The 11,875-nt window shown below is 45.2% G+C and overlaps 1 protein-coding gene across 2 annotated transcripts in view; it reads right to left on the bottom strand.

The window, feature by feature from the left end:
• Positions 1-6,624: 6,624 nt before the first annotated feature.
• The window catches only part of lrp6 (low density lipoprotein receptor-related protein 6), a 59,697-nt gene continuing 54,446 nt past the window's right edge, over positions 6,625-11,875 (bottom strand). The window contains exons 20-23 of one of the 2 annotated variants that reach the window (XM_076296699.1): positions 11,438-11,668; positions 10,987-11,123; positions 9,482-9,579; positions 6,625-7,026 (exon numbers count right to left, since the gene is read on the bottom strand). In XM_076296699.1, coding sequence (XP_076152814.1) covers positions 6,693-7,026; positions 9,482-9,579; positions 10,987-11,123; positions 11,438-11,668 — 800 coding nt within the window. In that variant the 3' untranslated portion in view covers positions 6,625-6,692. The remainder of the gene's footprint in view (positions 7,027-9,481; positions 9,580-10,986; positions 11,124-11,437; positions 11,669-11,875) is intronic. The other variant, XM_076296700.1, reaches the window with a different exon arrangement.

The following is an 11,875-nucleotide window of genomic DNA, read 5'->3' as shown; positions in this document are numbered from 1 at the left end:
CTACGTTGCATCATCATCTAGTCCATGTGCCTGTCCATGAATTCCGAGAAACGGCTGTGAGTGGACACACCAGCGCTCGTGATGAGGGAGGCACTCATTGAGGCTGCCCAGTCATCTGTGTCTCAGGGACACACCACCACCTTATTCCCCAGGAATGCATCTGATCTACGGTAAGGTTACTATCACAGGAGGCTGACATGGCTCCAACCGTGGATTCACTGGGGAATTTGGTAACACCATAAAATAAGTGTCCTCACTCCAGTCTAATTACATAAGTAACGAATAATAGTATTCTACATTAAACATAACTGAACATAATAGGCCTACAACTTTAAGTAACCTTAATTCTAACTAGCTTACTTATTACGAAATGTAGGCCGCTGATATGAAATGTACATCTATCTGAGCATAAAGTTGAGGCCAACGTTTCCCATGGCGTATCTCTGCCGTTTAGTCTCGAACACGGCCTGTGTCGGTGCTGTGAGGGGGAGAAATGTCCTGTAGTCACCGGGCGGCGAGGAGAGGTTCAATTCGTCCTGTCCGTGCCTGCTGTGTTTTTGAGTGGAGTGATGCACAGTGTGCGTCCAGGGCAGAGGCGGAGGGCTTGATTAGTGCTGGAGACCCGAGGCTGTGGAGAGCGAGGGGTTCTCGGAACAGCTGAGCGGAGAGGTGGAGAGAAGAGACGGCAGACAGAAGAGGAGGCAGAGAAAGAGAGAACTCCAGGCCTCTCTAGTGGAGTCGTTGCCAGGCAACGCCTCTGCCGCAGCCCCCTCGTTCTCTAGAGCTCCACTACTGAAACGCCCCCCCCCCCTCCCACCCCCAACACACACACACACACACACACACACACAAATGCCAAGAGAGATGTGGAATGAGATTCAAGCCCCCACCCCACCACACACACATACATACACACACTCCCCGAAACTAAATGGGTGACATCATCAACCTTTCAGTGTGCCCCTCGACAAAGCAAACCAAACCAGACCAGGGCCTCACAAGGCCTGCCTGTGGACCAAGAGCTAGAAAACACACGCACGCACACACACACGCACACACACAGCAGGAGAGAGAGGGCTTTCTAATTCCCCTTTCAAAGGCTCACTAGACTAAATACCCTTGTATTGTCTTGGCTCACCAAATAAACAAGCTGCCAGGCTTTCCCTTACTCTGCGCTGCAAAGTGAGATTCGGAGAACAAGCGTATCGCTTTACTGACGGGGAGCTTGTTTGGTCAGAGACATTTTTGCTCAGTAGCAAGTTAGGTTGAAGTGGAAGGTTTACTGCACTACACTCGAGGTTACAAACTATTTGGTTGTAGATTAGTTAGAACTCTTGTACAAAGGTCTTCAATACATTATGTTTGGTAAACTAACAAGCACATTTACTTTCTTCATAGTACTAAATGCAGTATTTCCAAGATGAGCACAGCACTTAACAAAATGCAATGTAAAAGATGTGCCATATGTCCCATCATAAAAATGAATGTAGACTCCATAAACAGACAGTTCATTGAGGGATTTGCTAGATATGAAGGCTAGACTTTCTAAAACATACAAGAAAGCTCTAAGAATTGATAAGCGCTGAGAATTGATACACTGCATAACTTACAGTACCCTTAGTACTGCATCACTCCTTTTCTCTCTCCATCAATCACACACACATACACACACATACACATGGACACACCTCACAAAGATCTACACTCATAGGTTCAGATGTTCACTTATATAAATCCAAGAAATAATTTATGCTCAATACATTTCCAGATACATTCCACTTCAACTCATTCCAAATAATGAAAATGAAGTATTCCTGGAGGTGGGAAAAGGTATTGACTACATAAACACTTCAATGTGTAACATTTACAAGAAATGTCTGTACTCCAAGTCATACCAGTGTCAGGTGACATTATTGTAAGAATTGATGATAAAAATTCTGTTTGTCAATGTACTATTATTACTTACTAAGGTGACTGGTCTTTTTACCAGAGAGAAATGATCGGAGCAAGATTTTGCCAAAGCCTGATACATCTCCAACCCAAGTGCAAAATAGCAAATGGTATAGAGTATACCATTTCCTTTAGAGGGCAGAGTATCCTCATGAGGGGAAATACTTTTTAATCAGTGGCGCCATCTATTGGTTCTACATCGTCCAGTAGTTGCCTATGGCTTTTGATAACTATAAGCATTATATTATGAGCACCTGATGTTCTTGTTTTGAGAATCCCATGTAGAGTCCCAGTGCATTATAATAAGAAACTATAATTTAACCATCTACCACATTTAAACTATGGACAAGCTGAATGCTGCAATAATTAAATGCTTTAAAAAAAACTGTTCTATATTCAGTATCCAGTGAGAGTTGTGTTATACATGTACTTCGCTAGTTCAATTCAGTTTTACAGGTCAGTAGCACTACTAAAATGAATTGTCCAAGCAGCCTACCCAGTCAAGTACTACATACACCCAAGCGCCCTAGAGTAGGTTTTAACTGATCAACTTGCTTGACAGTTTTAGGTCGTTTTAATGGAAGTTATGTTTCGGTACTCAAATATTTTACAGTGATGTAATTTTGTGAGACTGAGGTGAGGACTCAAAAGAGAAAAATACAAAGACTACTATACATCATAAAAGTTCACTCATTTTTATTAAAAAAATCAACATTTCATTTGTTACAACAGCTTATAGTAGTTATTGAATGGGCTGTACAAGTCTGTTTTATACAACGTTTTACATGTAAAGCGATCAATGTACAAAATAGTTAGTGGAAATTAAATGCATGACTAACCAAATGTTGGTCATCTTGAAAAAACATCCTTGCAAAGCACCATGGTATAAAAATGAATGAGTGACCGACTCTTCGATTCGAAACGAGACTTCTTTCTCCTCCGTTTCCCCTCCATCAGATTCCACTGTAGCCCTCCCAACGTGGTGGAGCTAAAAGTGCTTTTTTGTACGGTTTACCCACGGCTAGGCTACTCCATCGAACAACTTACGGCCACTTGCTTTTCATCCCCTCAACACCCACTTCCGTTACAAGCTTTCCAAATCGTTTTCAGCACTCTGTATGCCACTTTTACATTTTTCTCCCAATCCTTAACTTGTCCAGTTCCAAATGCTAAAGCTGAGGAGAGCACACCAATCAGCTCGCCCAAGGATGCAGTGCTTCTATCCTGATGATTTCACACCTTTGGATGCCAGTTTCTTTCTGTTTGTGTATATACTACATTTCATTTCGCAGACACCATGATACATACATCCAAGAGTTAAATTGGCAGCACTTTGATGGGATTTCGGTCTCTCATTCTTAAGAGACACAATCACTCACACTCACACACAGAACAAGCATGCACACGCACACACACACACACACAATCACACATTCTTTCAGTTTTGCGTTTCGTTGTACCTGTAATTAAGCAGGAGTTCCTGTAAAGTGCAGTTTAGGAAAATGAGAACCTCTCCTGGCAATGCTGGTTTGATCTGACTGTGGTCGACGGACCAGTGACTCTCAGGTTGTACCCAGAAGCCCTTGCAAAAATGTTTAAAGGGTCAGGGCTGTGGATGGGGGGGCTTTGGGACACATACACTCTCTCTCTCACACACACACACACACACACACACCTTATATTAATGATTGTACCACAAACTGATCTGAAGTCATTTTTGGTGGTGGTTGACAGCAGCAAAACTTAGTGATGTGGATGTTCCAGCTGAGTAAAAAAAAAAGAAAAAGAAAAAAAGAAATAAGTCCAAAATAAAACCCTGGAGACTGGCAACAGAAAGGGAGAGGCAGACATATTTCTGGTGTGATGCCTTTTGATTTCTCCTACTAAAAATAAAATAATACAAAAAACTCGAAAGTAGTGGCCACACAGATGGCTTCTCCTGCATCAATGAGAAACCTGTCTCAGACAAACACAAAGAAAAAACAACAATACAAAAGCAGTCCAACGCTCCTTGACCAATGCTCAGTTACCCTATCCTTATGTTGGCATCTGGCCTTCACTTGCCAAAAATGTTCTTCATGTCATACAGTATGCACCCTTCCAAAATTCCTCACCTCAGCAAGAAGCAAACCGTAAAAAAACACATCTTATCACATGGCAGATACAGGTCTTGGTCTTGGGCCATCAAGCCTTCTCACTTAGCCGGACTGAGTCAAAGGAGTGCCTGGAGGTGGGCATGGCTGTACGAGACCAAAAGGAAGCGCTCTCTGAAGAGCAGAGCATCCATGCCAAGACAAGTCTGACAAGAAAATGAGATGCAACAGAAACAATAACTATGACAAAAACAACAATGCAAACAAGCAATCAACCAACGTAAACAACAACAGGCACACACTATAGAGGAAGGGCAGAATGGGCAGAGATAGGAAAGACAGGATTGTTGGGACAACGCATTAATCAAGTCCAGTTTTTGAGGACAAAAAAAAAAAATACAAAACGAAATGAGAAAAGACGTACGAAAGCTCATCAGGTGTTGCAGCCCGTTCAATGGCAACAAACAATGCAGTCACCTATGGCCTACAGCTGCAGTATTCATAATAAAAAAAGGCTGCCACATTCAGAGATCAATCCCACAATAAAGACATGGCCCATGGAAATTTCCATATACCCACTCACACATGCATGATTGGTGTGAGAGAGAGTGAGAGAGAGAGAGAGAGAGAGAGAGAAAGAGACAGAGAGAGAGAGAGAGAGAGAGAGAGAGAGAGAGACTGGTCTAAGGATTGTACAAATTGGGTTTTGGCACAACGGTCCCTTGAGCTGACGCATGCAGTAAGGTTGTGGGCCAGGACGAGACAGACAAACGTGGATATGTAAAATCACGACAGAATGGTCCATCGCAGATTGTCTTCATACTTTACAGACAGACCTTTTCTAGTAGAAAAATAGACTGCAGAATATACTGGAGAAGAGTATGAACAAAAAGCACTGCAAGGATACCATGAAAAGATTTACAATGATTTTCTTTATAGCTTATAAATATGATATCTACACAATATGTGGTATAAAAATATTAAAATGTTTTTTTTTTTCTGTTTGATTCTTCCACTGGGCACTGATTGCCTCAGTTTTTCTTTCTCTTTTTTTCCCTTGAAAAACAGCCCACGAGTAAACCAACTGTTAAAACCTCGGTCAGGCACAAGAACTTGTTCATGGATTGGATGAATTTAAAGAAAAAAGAAAGAAAGAAAGAAAGAAAGAAAACAACACTGTTTTGTCAAGGTGAAGTCGACAGAAAAAGCAAACAGGTCTGAGAGACAGGGATGCTGTGAGGAACGTGATGTGCTTTGAGTCTTGGCCCACCAGATAAGGTCACGAGGTCATGATTTGTAATCCAGCACACCAAGGAAAAGTATGACAAAAAGGTAAAATCAACAAACAAAAAAACCTGGGAAAATTTTGGTTGATTGCTTGGGAGAAGATGACACCTGCACCAGTCTTCAATAACGAAGTGTGCGTTGGACTGCGACCAACAATCAACCTCAAGATTTCGCAACAAGCACAATCCATGAAGTGTCGTCCATTTCCATGGTGTTGCCTATAGTGTTTTGCCACTTGATTGTAATTCTCATATTTGAGATCTCTCGAAGTCCACAGTTAGACCAGTGCCTTCACACTAACTTTTATTGCTCCAGAACTGACGATTTGCAGGGTGTAGGACTCTGATTTGAATTCCAGTTCAAAACATTTTTTTTTTAAAAAGAACAGCTTATGGCTCATGAGGGAAAGTGACTAAAATCATCTAAAACGTAAAAAGACACGGTTAAAAACAAACAAACAAAAAAATGTTTATCTCTCCCTCTCTGACACTTGGTGATTGAGCGTCAGCTTGGCCAGCTAGTGGTTGCATCACACAGCAACCCTGCTGACAAAATGGCTGCCGCTGTTGCAGAATGGCACAGTGTAGGAGCGGCCTGGCAACACCAGAGGGCGCCCTCTCCCCTCCATTAGCTCTCCCATCCCTCCATCCCTCTACACATTGGTGTGTGTCGTATTTGGTATCAGAAAGGCTACTTAAAAGAAAAAAGAAAAACAGCTCTTTTTTTGTTTTTGTTAGCTTTCCCCTCTCAATTCGCTCTTTAGATTTGTTCTCTGTTCGTGCGCTTCTGAGTCCTTCAGCCTCCAAAGAAGGTAGTTTAATTTGTTTTTGTTTTTCTCATGGATTAAGGCAACGTTATCGTGTGAGGATTCCATAAAACTTTTTCTTTGAAAAATAAAAGTTGAAAGAAAAAAAAAAAAATACAAATAAAAAAACAAAAAAAACGAAAATAAAAACAAAGTGTACAAATTTCTTTTTTAATACAAACCTCTATGGCAGAACCAATAAACGCTGTATAGAAAATATATAAATATGCTTTTGTTTTTCTTTTTTCTCTCTCTTTACATGTACAAATGTCTTGCCCGCTCAAAGTGTGCCCCACCTACACGTTTCTTGGATGAAAGACCTCTCCATAGCTCCCATTCAGCGGTACAGGATTCTCCTACCAAGTCCGATAGGCAGGTCCGTCCACTTCTCGCCATTCATGCTCGTCTCTTACTCACCCCGCCTTTCACGTGCTCTTTATCCTTCTCTTTCTTTGAAACCAAAGTCCGAAGATGCACCATTTTGGGGAAGGGGGGGGGGGGGGGGGTTCTTATGTACAGTGAGGCGGCAGTGCAGCGGGGCTGGCGTTCGGAGCGGCTCATGAAGAGTCCGTACAGGGCGAGGGGGGCGGGGGGTAGAGGTGGTGAGAGTAGCTCCGCTCCGTGTACGGCGAGGGCGGGCAGCTCTCGCAGTTGTTCTCCTCGGCCGACATGTACTGGCTGCGCGGTGTCGGCGGCGGCGGGAAGGGCTCCGAGTCGTAGTTGAGGTCGCTGGCGTAGCCCTTGGCGAAGGCGGCGGAGCCCGTGCTGCCGCCCGCCGGTGGCCGGTGGTGGTGGTGGTGGGGGACGCGGCGGCCCGGCGTGTAGTCGCTGTCGCACACGTCTGTGCTGCACGGGGTGGTTGGTGGGGCAAAGTGGCGATAGCTATAGACCCTGAAGTTTGGGTGGAGGAGGGTGGGGGGGGTTGGGTGGGGGCACAGGGGGGAAAAAAGACAGACAAGAAGAGACTGAATAAGAATGATCAAAAGTGACAGAGAAACAACCCAGGCTGCAAGGCAACAGAGCGCTAATGTGAAAGCTAAACAAAGGAACGAGACAACAAAACACCAAGACAAAAAAACAACAAAACAATTCAACAGCTTTTTGTCTAGCTCTAGCTTTTTGTCTAGCTCTAGCTTTTTGTCTCCAAACTTGCAGTGGAAAGAGGCCCTGGGTCGGTGATGAGATGAGACGAGACTGCTGGACAGTGAGCAGGCAGACCAGACCATGTCAGGACAGGCCAGTGGTCTACTTGGAAACGGCACCCATCTAGTTTACTGAAAGAGGGTAGTGTGTGTGTGTGTGTGTGTGTGTGTGTGTGTGTGTGTGTGTGTGTGTGTGTTGGGGGGCTGGGTGGGGGTGAATCGTGAGCGCTTTAAGCGTTTGCATGTGCAGGAGGAATGCCTCACAGAGAAGCCGAACAACAGAGCCGCCGTCCAAAAACAGCTCTGATTACGTTCCCAAAACCAGAACTATTTCTCCGCATGGAGCGCGTCAGGGAAAAAAAAACGGCCACGGTTTTCCGTCGTTAGTCATCTCGGAGCCATCTACCTCCGGAACGAGCAGTGCCTTTCCAAAGTAGTGTGTGTGTGCGTGTGTGTGAGTGAGTGGGGGGCGTCCATAAACACTATCCTCAGCAGACCTCTCTGCTGGACCACCAAAATGGAGGAGAGGCATGGTTTGTTGGCTAAACAATCATTACTCAGCGCACGAAGAGAGGGGGTTTATGGGAAATTGGCCCAGGCGAAAAAGAAAAGAGTGCCCCCCCGTCCCCCCCCCACCCATCTCCTTTGGCTGCACATCTAGAAACGGTTCTTATGCGGCTTTTGACTTTGTGTGCACATTTGCATTTTGTTACCCCGCAGATGTTTTCACTCAAAGCATCTTGTAGTGCAACGCAGGCATACACACAGTCAGATGAAAGGGAGGGGGGGGGGGGGGGCAACACAAGAAAAGATCCTCATGGGTTTGTCACCACACTATACATTTCACTTAGTCCTTCACACTCTCACACAACTCTTAACTGACAGTGAGGTTCTACACATAACCTAGGGCATGTTGCATTGGGCAACAGCACTGAAGGAACTTAAAATGGTTCTATGCGGAAAGTCTGAGGGTTCACCTCCGCAGTCCCACCAAGGAACCATGTTCTTGCTTTCTGGTTTGGAACAGTAGTTTGCAATCCTGCTTATGGCAGCTGCCCTTGCTTCGAAAGTTTCCAATGTTTCCATGCCCAACTGAGATAAATCACTGACATTCTTGATAAGGGGAACAACCCCAGACTTAACCAATCAAGAATGTTCAAATTCCACTGATTTGGAAAAGGTGTGCTTGGCATGAGGGTAAAGAACAGGGACACTGGGCACCGGAAACGAACCAGGGAGGGCGAGGGGTTGGCAACCATTAGTGCATCAACATCTGGTAAGTGTTGGGGTTGGTGATGGGCATTGGAGAGGAAGAGGACTAAGGAGGGGGCAAGGGATTGGCAACTATTAGTGCATCAACATCTGACAAGTGTTGGGGGTTGGCTGGTGGGCATTGAAACTGCATCAGCGGGTGTTCTGATGGCGCAGTGGGCACCAGCGTGCTCCAAAGGGAGGCCTGGACGCACACACGGCATCTGGACCACCAGCGATGACCAGGACGCACACCAGAATGAGTCAGAAGGGATGAGTGACAACTGTAAAACCAGCAACAGGCTTAAACCACACCACAGACAAGACTGATAGACACACACAGGCAGTCAGTCAGTCAGTCAGACAGACAGACACAGACAGACAGACACAGGCAGTGATACTGACTGACTCATCTCACTGAACCGTTTTATGTGTGGTCACATTCGACTCCATTTGCCTTGGAGCACAAGCAAGCGGACAACTCCTCATTCTCTCCTCATGTGGTGATGGTAGTTTCAGTTCGGATGATATCAACAAGTTCATAAAACATGTTCAACATGCTCCATAGCCCTTTGGTACGGACATACAAGCTGAAAAACAGTTCAGAAAGACTGTGGAGAGGGTCACATGACCTGGTGGTGGGTTCTGTGTGTGTTGTGGTCATCGTCGTAGTAGTAGTGAATTGTCTGTACTGAGAGCGTGTCAGTTTATGTGTGTGTGGGTGTTGTTGTCGTCGTCATATTGAATTGTCTGTACTGAGAGCGTGACAGTTTGTGTGTGTGTGTGTGTGTGTGTGTGTGTGTGTGGGGTGTTGTTGTCGTAGTAGTGAATTGTCTGTACTGAGACTGTGACAGTTTGTGTGTGTGTGTGTGTGTGTGTGTGTGTGTGTGCGCGCATGTGCATGTGTGTGCGTGTGCATGTATGTGTGCGCTGTACTGAGGAGAGGTGTGTACCTGTACGAGCGGTGAGTGGAGGGGCTGTTGGACGAGTAGCCAAACTCCATGGTGTACTGAGAGCGCACCGTGGCTGGAGAGGGAGGAGGGTTCAGGATCTGTAGGAGAGAGAGAGAAACAAAGCAAAAGAACGAGAAAGAAAGAAAGAAAGAAAGAACAAAGTACAGAGGAGGAGAGAAAGAGGCAAGGTGGAGGAGTCAGTGAGAGAAAGAGAGAGAGAGAAAGAAAGAAAGAAAGAAAGAAAGAAAGAAAGAAAGAAAGAAAGAAAGAGAGAGAGAGAGAGAGAGAGAAAGAGAAAGAGAGAGAAAACAATAAGCCAGTTAAAATCCAGGTTTCTCACCAGATCATTTTATTCAGCATGGCACTTCAGCTTTATTTCACATATTTATTTTTTACTGCAGAAACTAAATGTTCTACACTAAAGCACAGGGGCTTATTCCACTGATCTTCTCACAGTTTTTTTCCCCTAGTTTCTGCTTCACCAGTGCTTCGCTGATGGGAGATTTCATAAAAGCCCCCCCGTATATGATAACTGCAGCCGACGCTGTTTCAGACATTAACAACACCATCACGGCAATCAGCAGGGTCGTTAAAAAAAGAAAAGAAAAGGCGAAAATAAATGAGCGCACAAAAGGCTTGGGGGAGGTGGAACAGTTTAGAGAAATTGCGACCCTTTTTATTACACTGAAACACGCTCCCCATTTTGTGTTCTTGGGTGGGTTTGAGTCATCCACGGATAGCATATTTCTCCCATGAGTGTGCTTTGCTATACCGTGCGTGTGTGTGTGTGTTTTATGTGTGGAGCGTGATGTACAAAACAGGCAAGTTTTGTGGGCTGGCTCAGAGTCAGTGTATGAGTGTATATGAGCGTAGGAGTTTGTTTTTTGCATCAGGTTTTATTTGTGAGGTGCACGGAATTAAAGCAGGATTGTGGATATGGTGGACAGTCAACAAGTACGGACAGAAAACAGAAAAGCTTTAGCAATAGCCAAGACCAGTTGGTATGGTCAGAGACGCCAGTGTCGTCAGGTTTATGCATTGGTGTGTGTGTGTGTGTGTGTGTGTGTGTGTGTGTGTGTGTGTGTGTGTGTGTGTGTGTACACATGTATATGGATAGTGTTTGTGCGTTTATGTGTATCTGTATGTGTATGTGTGAGGGTGTATGTTTGTATGTGGGACTATGTGTCTATATGTGCGAGTGTGTGCATCTGTATGTGGGACTGTGTGTCTATATGTGCGAGTGTGTGCATCTGTATGTGGGACTGTGTGTCTATATGTGCGAGTGTGTGCATCTGTATGTGGGACTGTGTGTCTATATGTGCGAGTGTGTGCATCTGTCTGTGGGACTGTGTGTCTATATGTGCGAGTGTGTGCATCTGTATGTGGGACTGTGTGTCTATATGTACGAGTGTGTGCATCTGTATGTGGGACTGTGTGCGTCTGCATGTCTGTATGACTGCATGTGTGGATGCCTGTGTGTCGAGGCTAGTGTAAGGTTGGCGTACCGGAGGGAAGTAAGTGCCCTTGGTGCTGGAGGAGCTGCTGGACGACGCGCCGGTCACGTGGGCACGGTCGTACGGAGGGCCGCTGCTTCCACCCATGATGCTTAGCGACCCAACCAGCGACTTCCCTCGCGACATGCCTGCCCAGAGGAAGAGACCAAGGAAGAGGAGCTGTGAGACAAAGCTCCTCCAACATTTCACACATAACGTCTGATTTAAGTAGTAAAACACTAGAATGTTATATTAGTCACTTCAATCTAGACATGCTTGTTGTGTAGCAATTTTTTATGGTTCATCTAACACATATCACACCGAATGTAGATTACATGTAGTGTCTGCAATGTCCCAACAAATTGTCTGGGGAGAGTACTCCCCTAACACAGGAATTGATGGAACAGAACAGATCTACACCAGCAAATGATGCATTCTGGGAGATGTAGTTCACTGGGCATACCCGGTAGTGACCCCGACAGCGAGCTTGGGTGTGGCACATATCCCAGGGGCACGGAGGAGGGTCCGTGGACCACAAAGTCGTTGGTCATGGTCTCGCCGTCGTCCTTCATCTGCGGGCACAGCACCCGCTGGCACACAAAGTACACGGCGCCAACCACAAACAGCGCCAAGACGACCCCCACAATGGAGCTGATGGTGTTGGAGGGCTGGGCCGATGGCTCCTCTGTAGGGTCTGGAGAGGGAGACACAAACAAATCCTTAAATGCTGCACATTCTTCAAGCATCTCGAACAATCTGGTGGACCTTAAATGTGAACTAATTTGAATGCGCTAAAGATCAAAAAAATAGTTGCAATTAGAAAAGTACACAGCGACAAGTACATTAGCACAATAAATAAACGGTATAAATGTACCGACTTGCCGTACAGATTATCTGTATC

This window comes from Alosa pseudoharengus, unplaced genomic scaffold (genome assembly GCF_046254945.1).
Source record: "Alosa pseudoharengus isolate Yale_2024_CS ecotype anadromous, Long Island Sound unplaced genomic scaffold, YU_APseudo_1.1 YU_APseudo_1.1_scf_20, whole genome shotgun sequence".
In the NCBI taxonomy this organism is placed as follows: domain Eukaryota; kingdom Metazoa; phylum Chordata; class Actinopteri; order Clupeiformes; family Clupeidae; genus Alosa; species Alosa pseudoharengus.
Note: the sequence above shows the minus strand (reverse complement) of the source record. Positions and strands in the feature narration are given on the sequence as shown.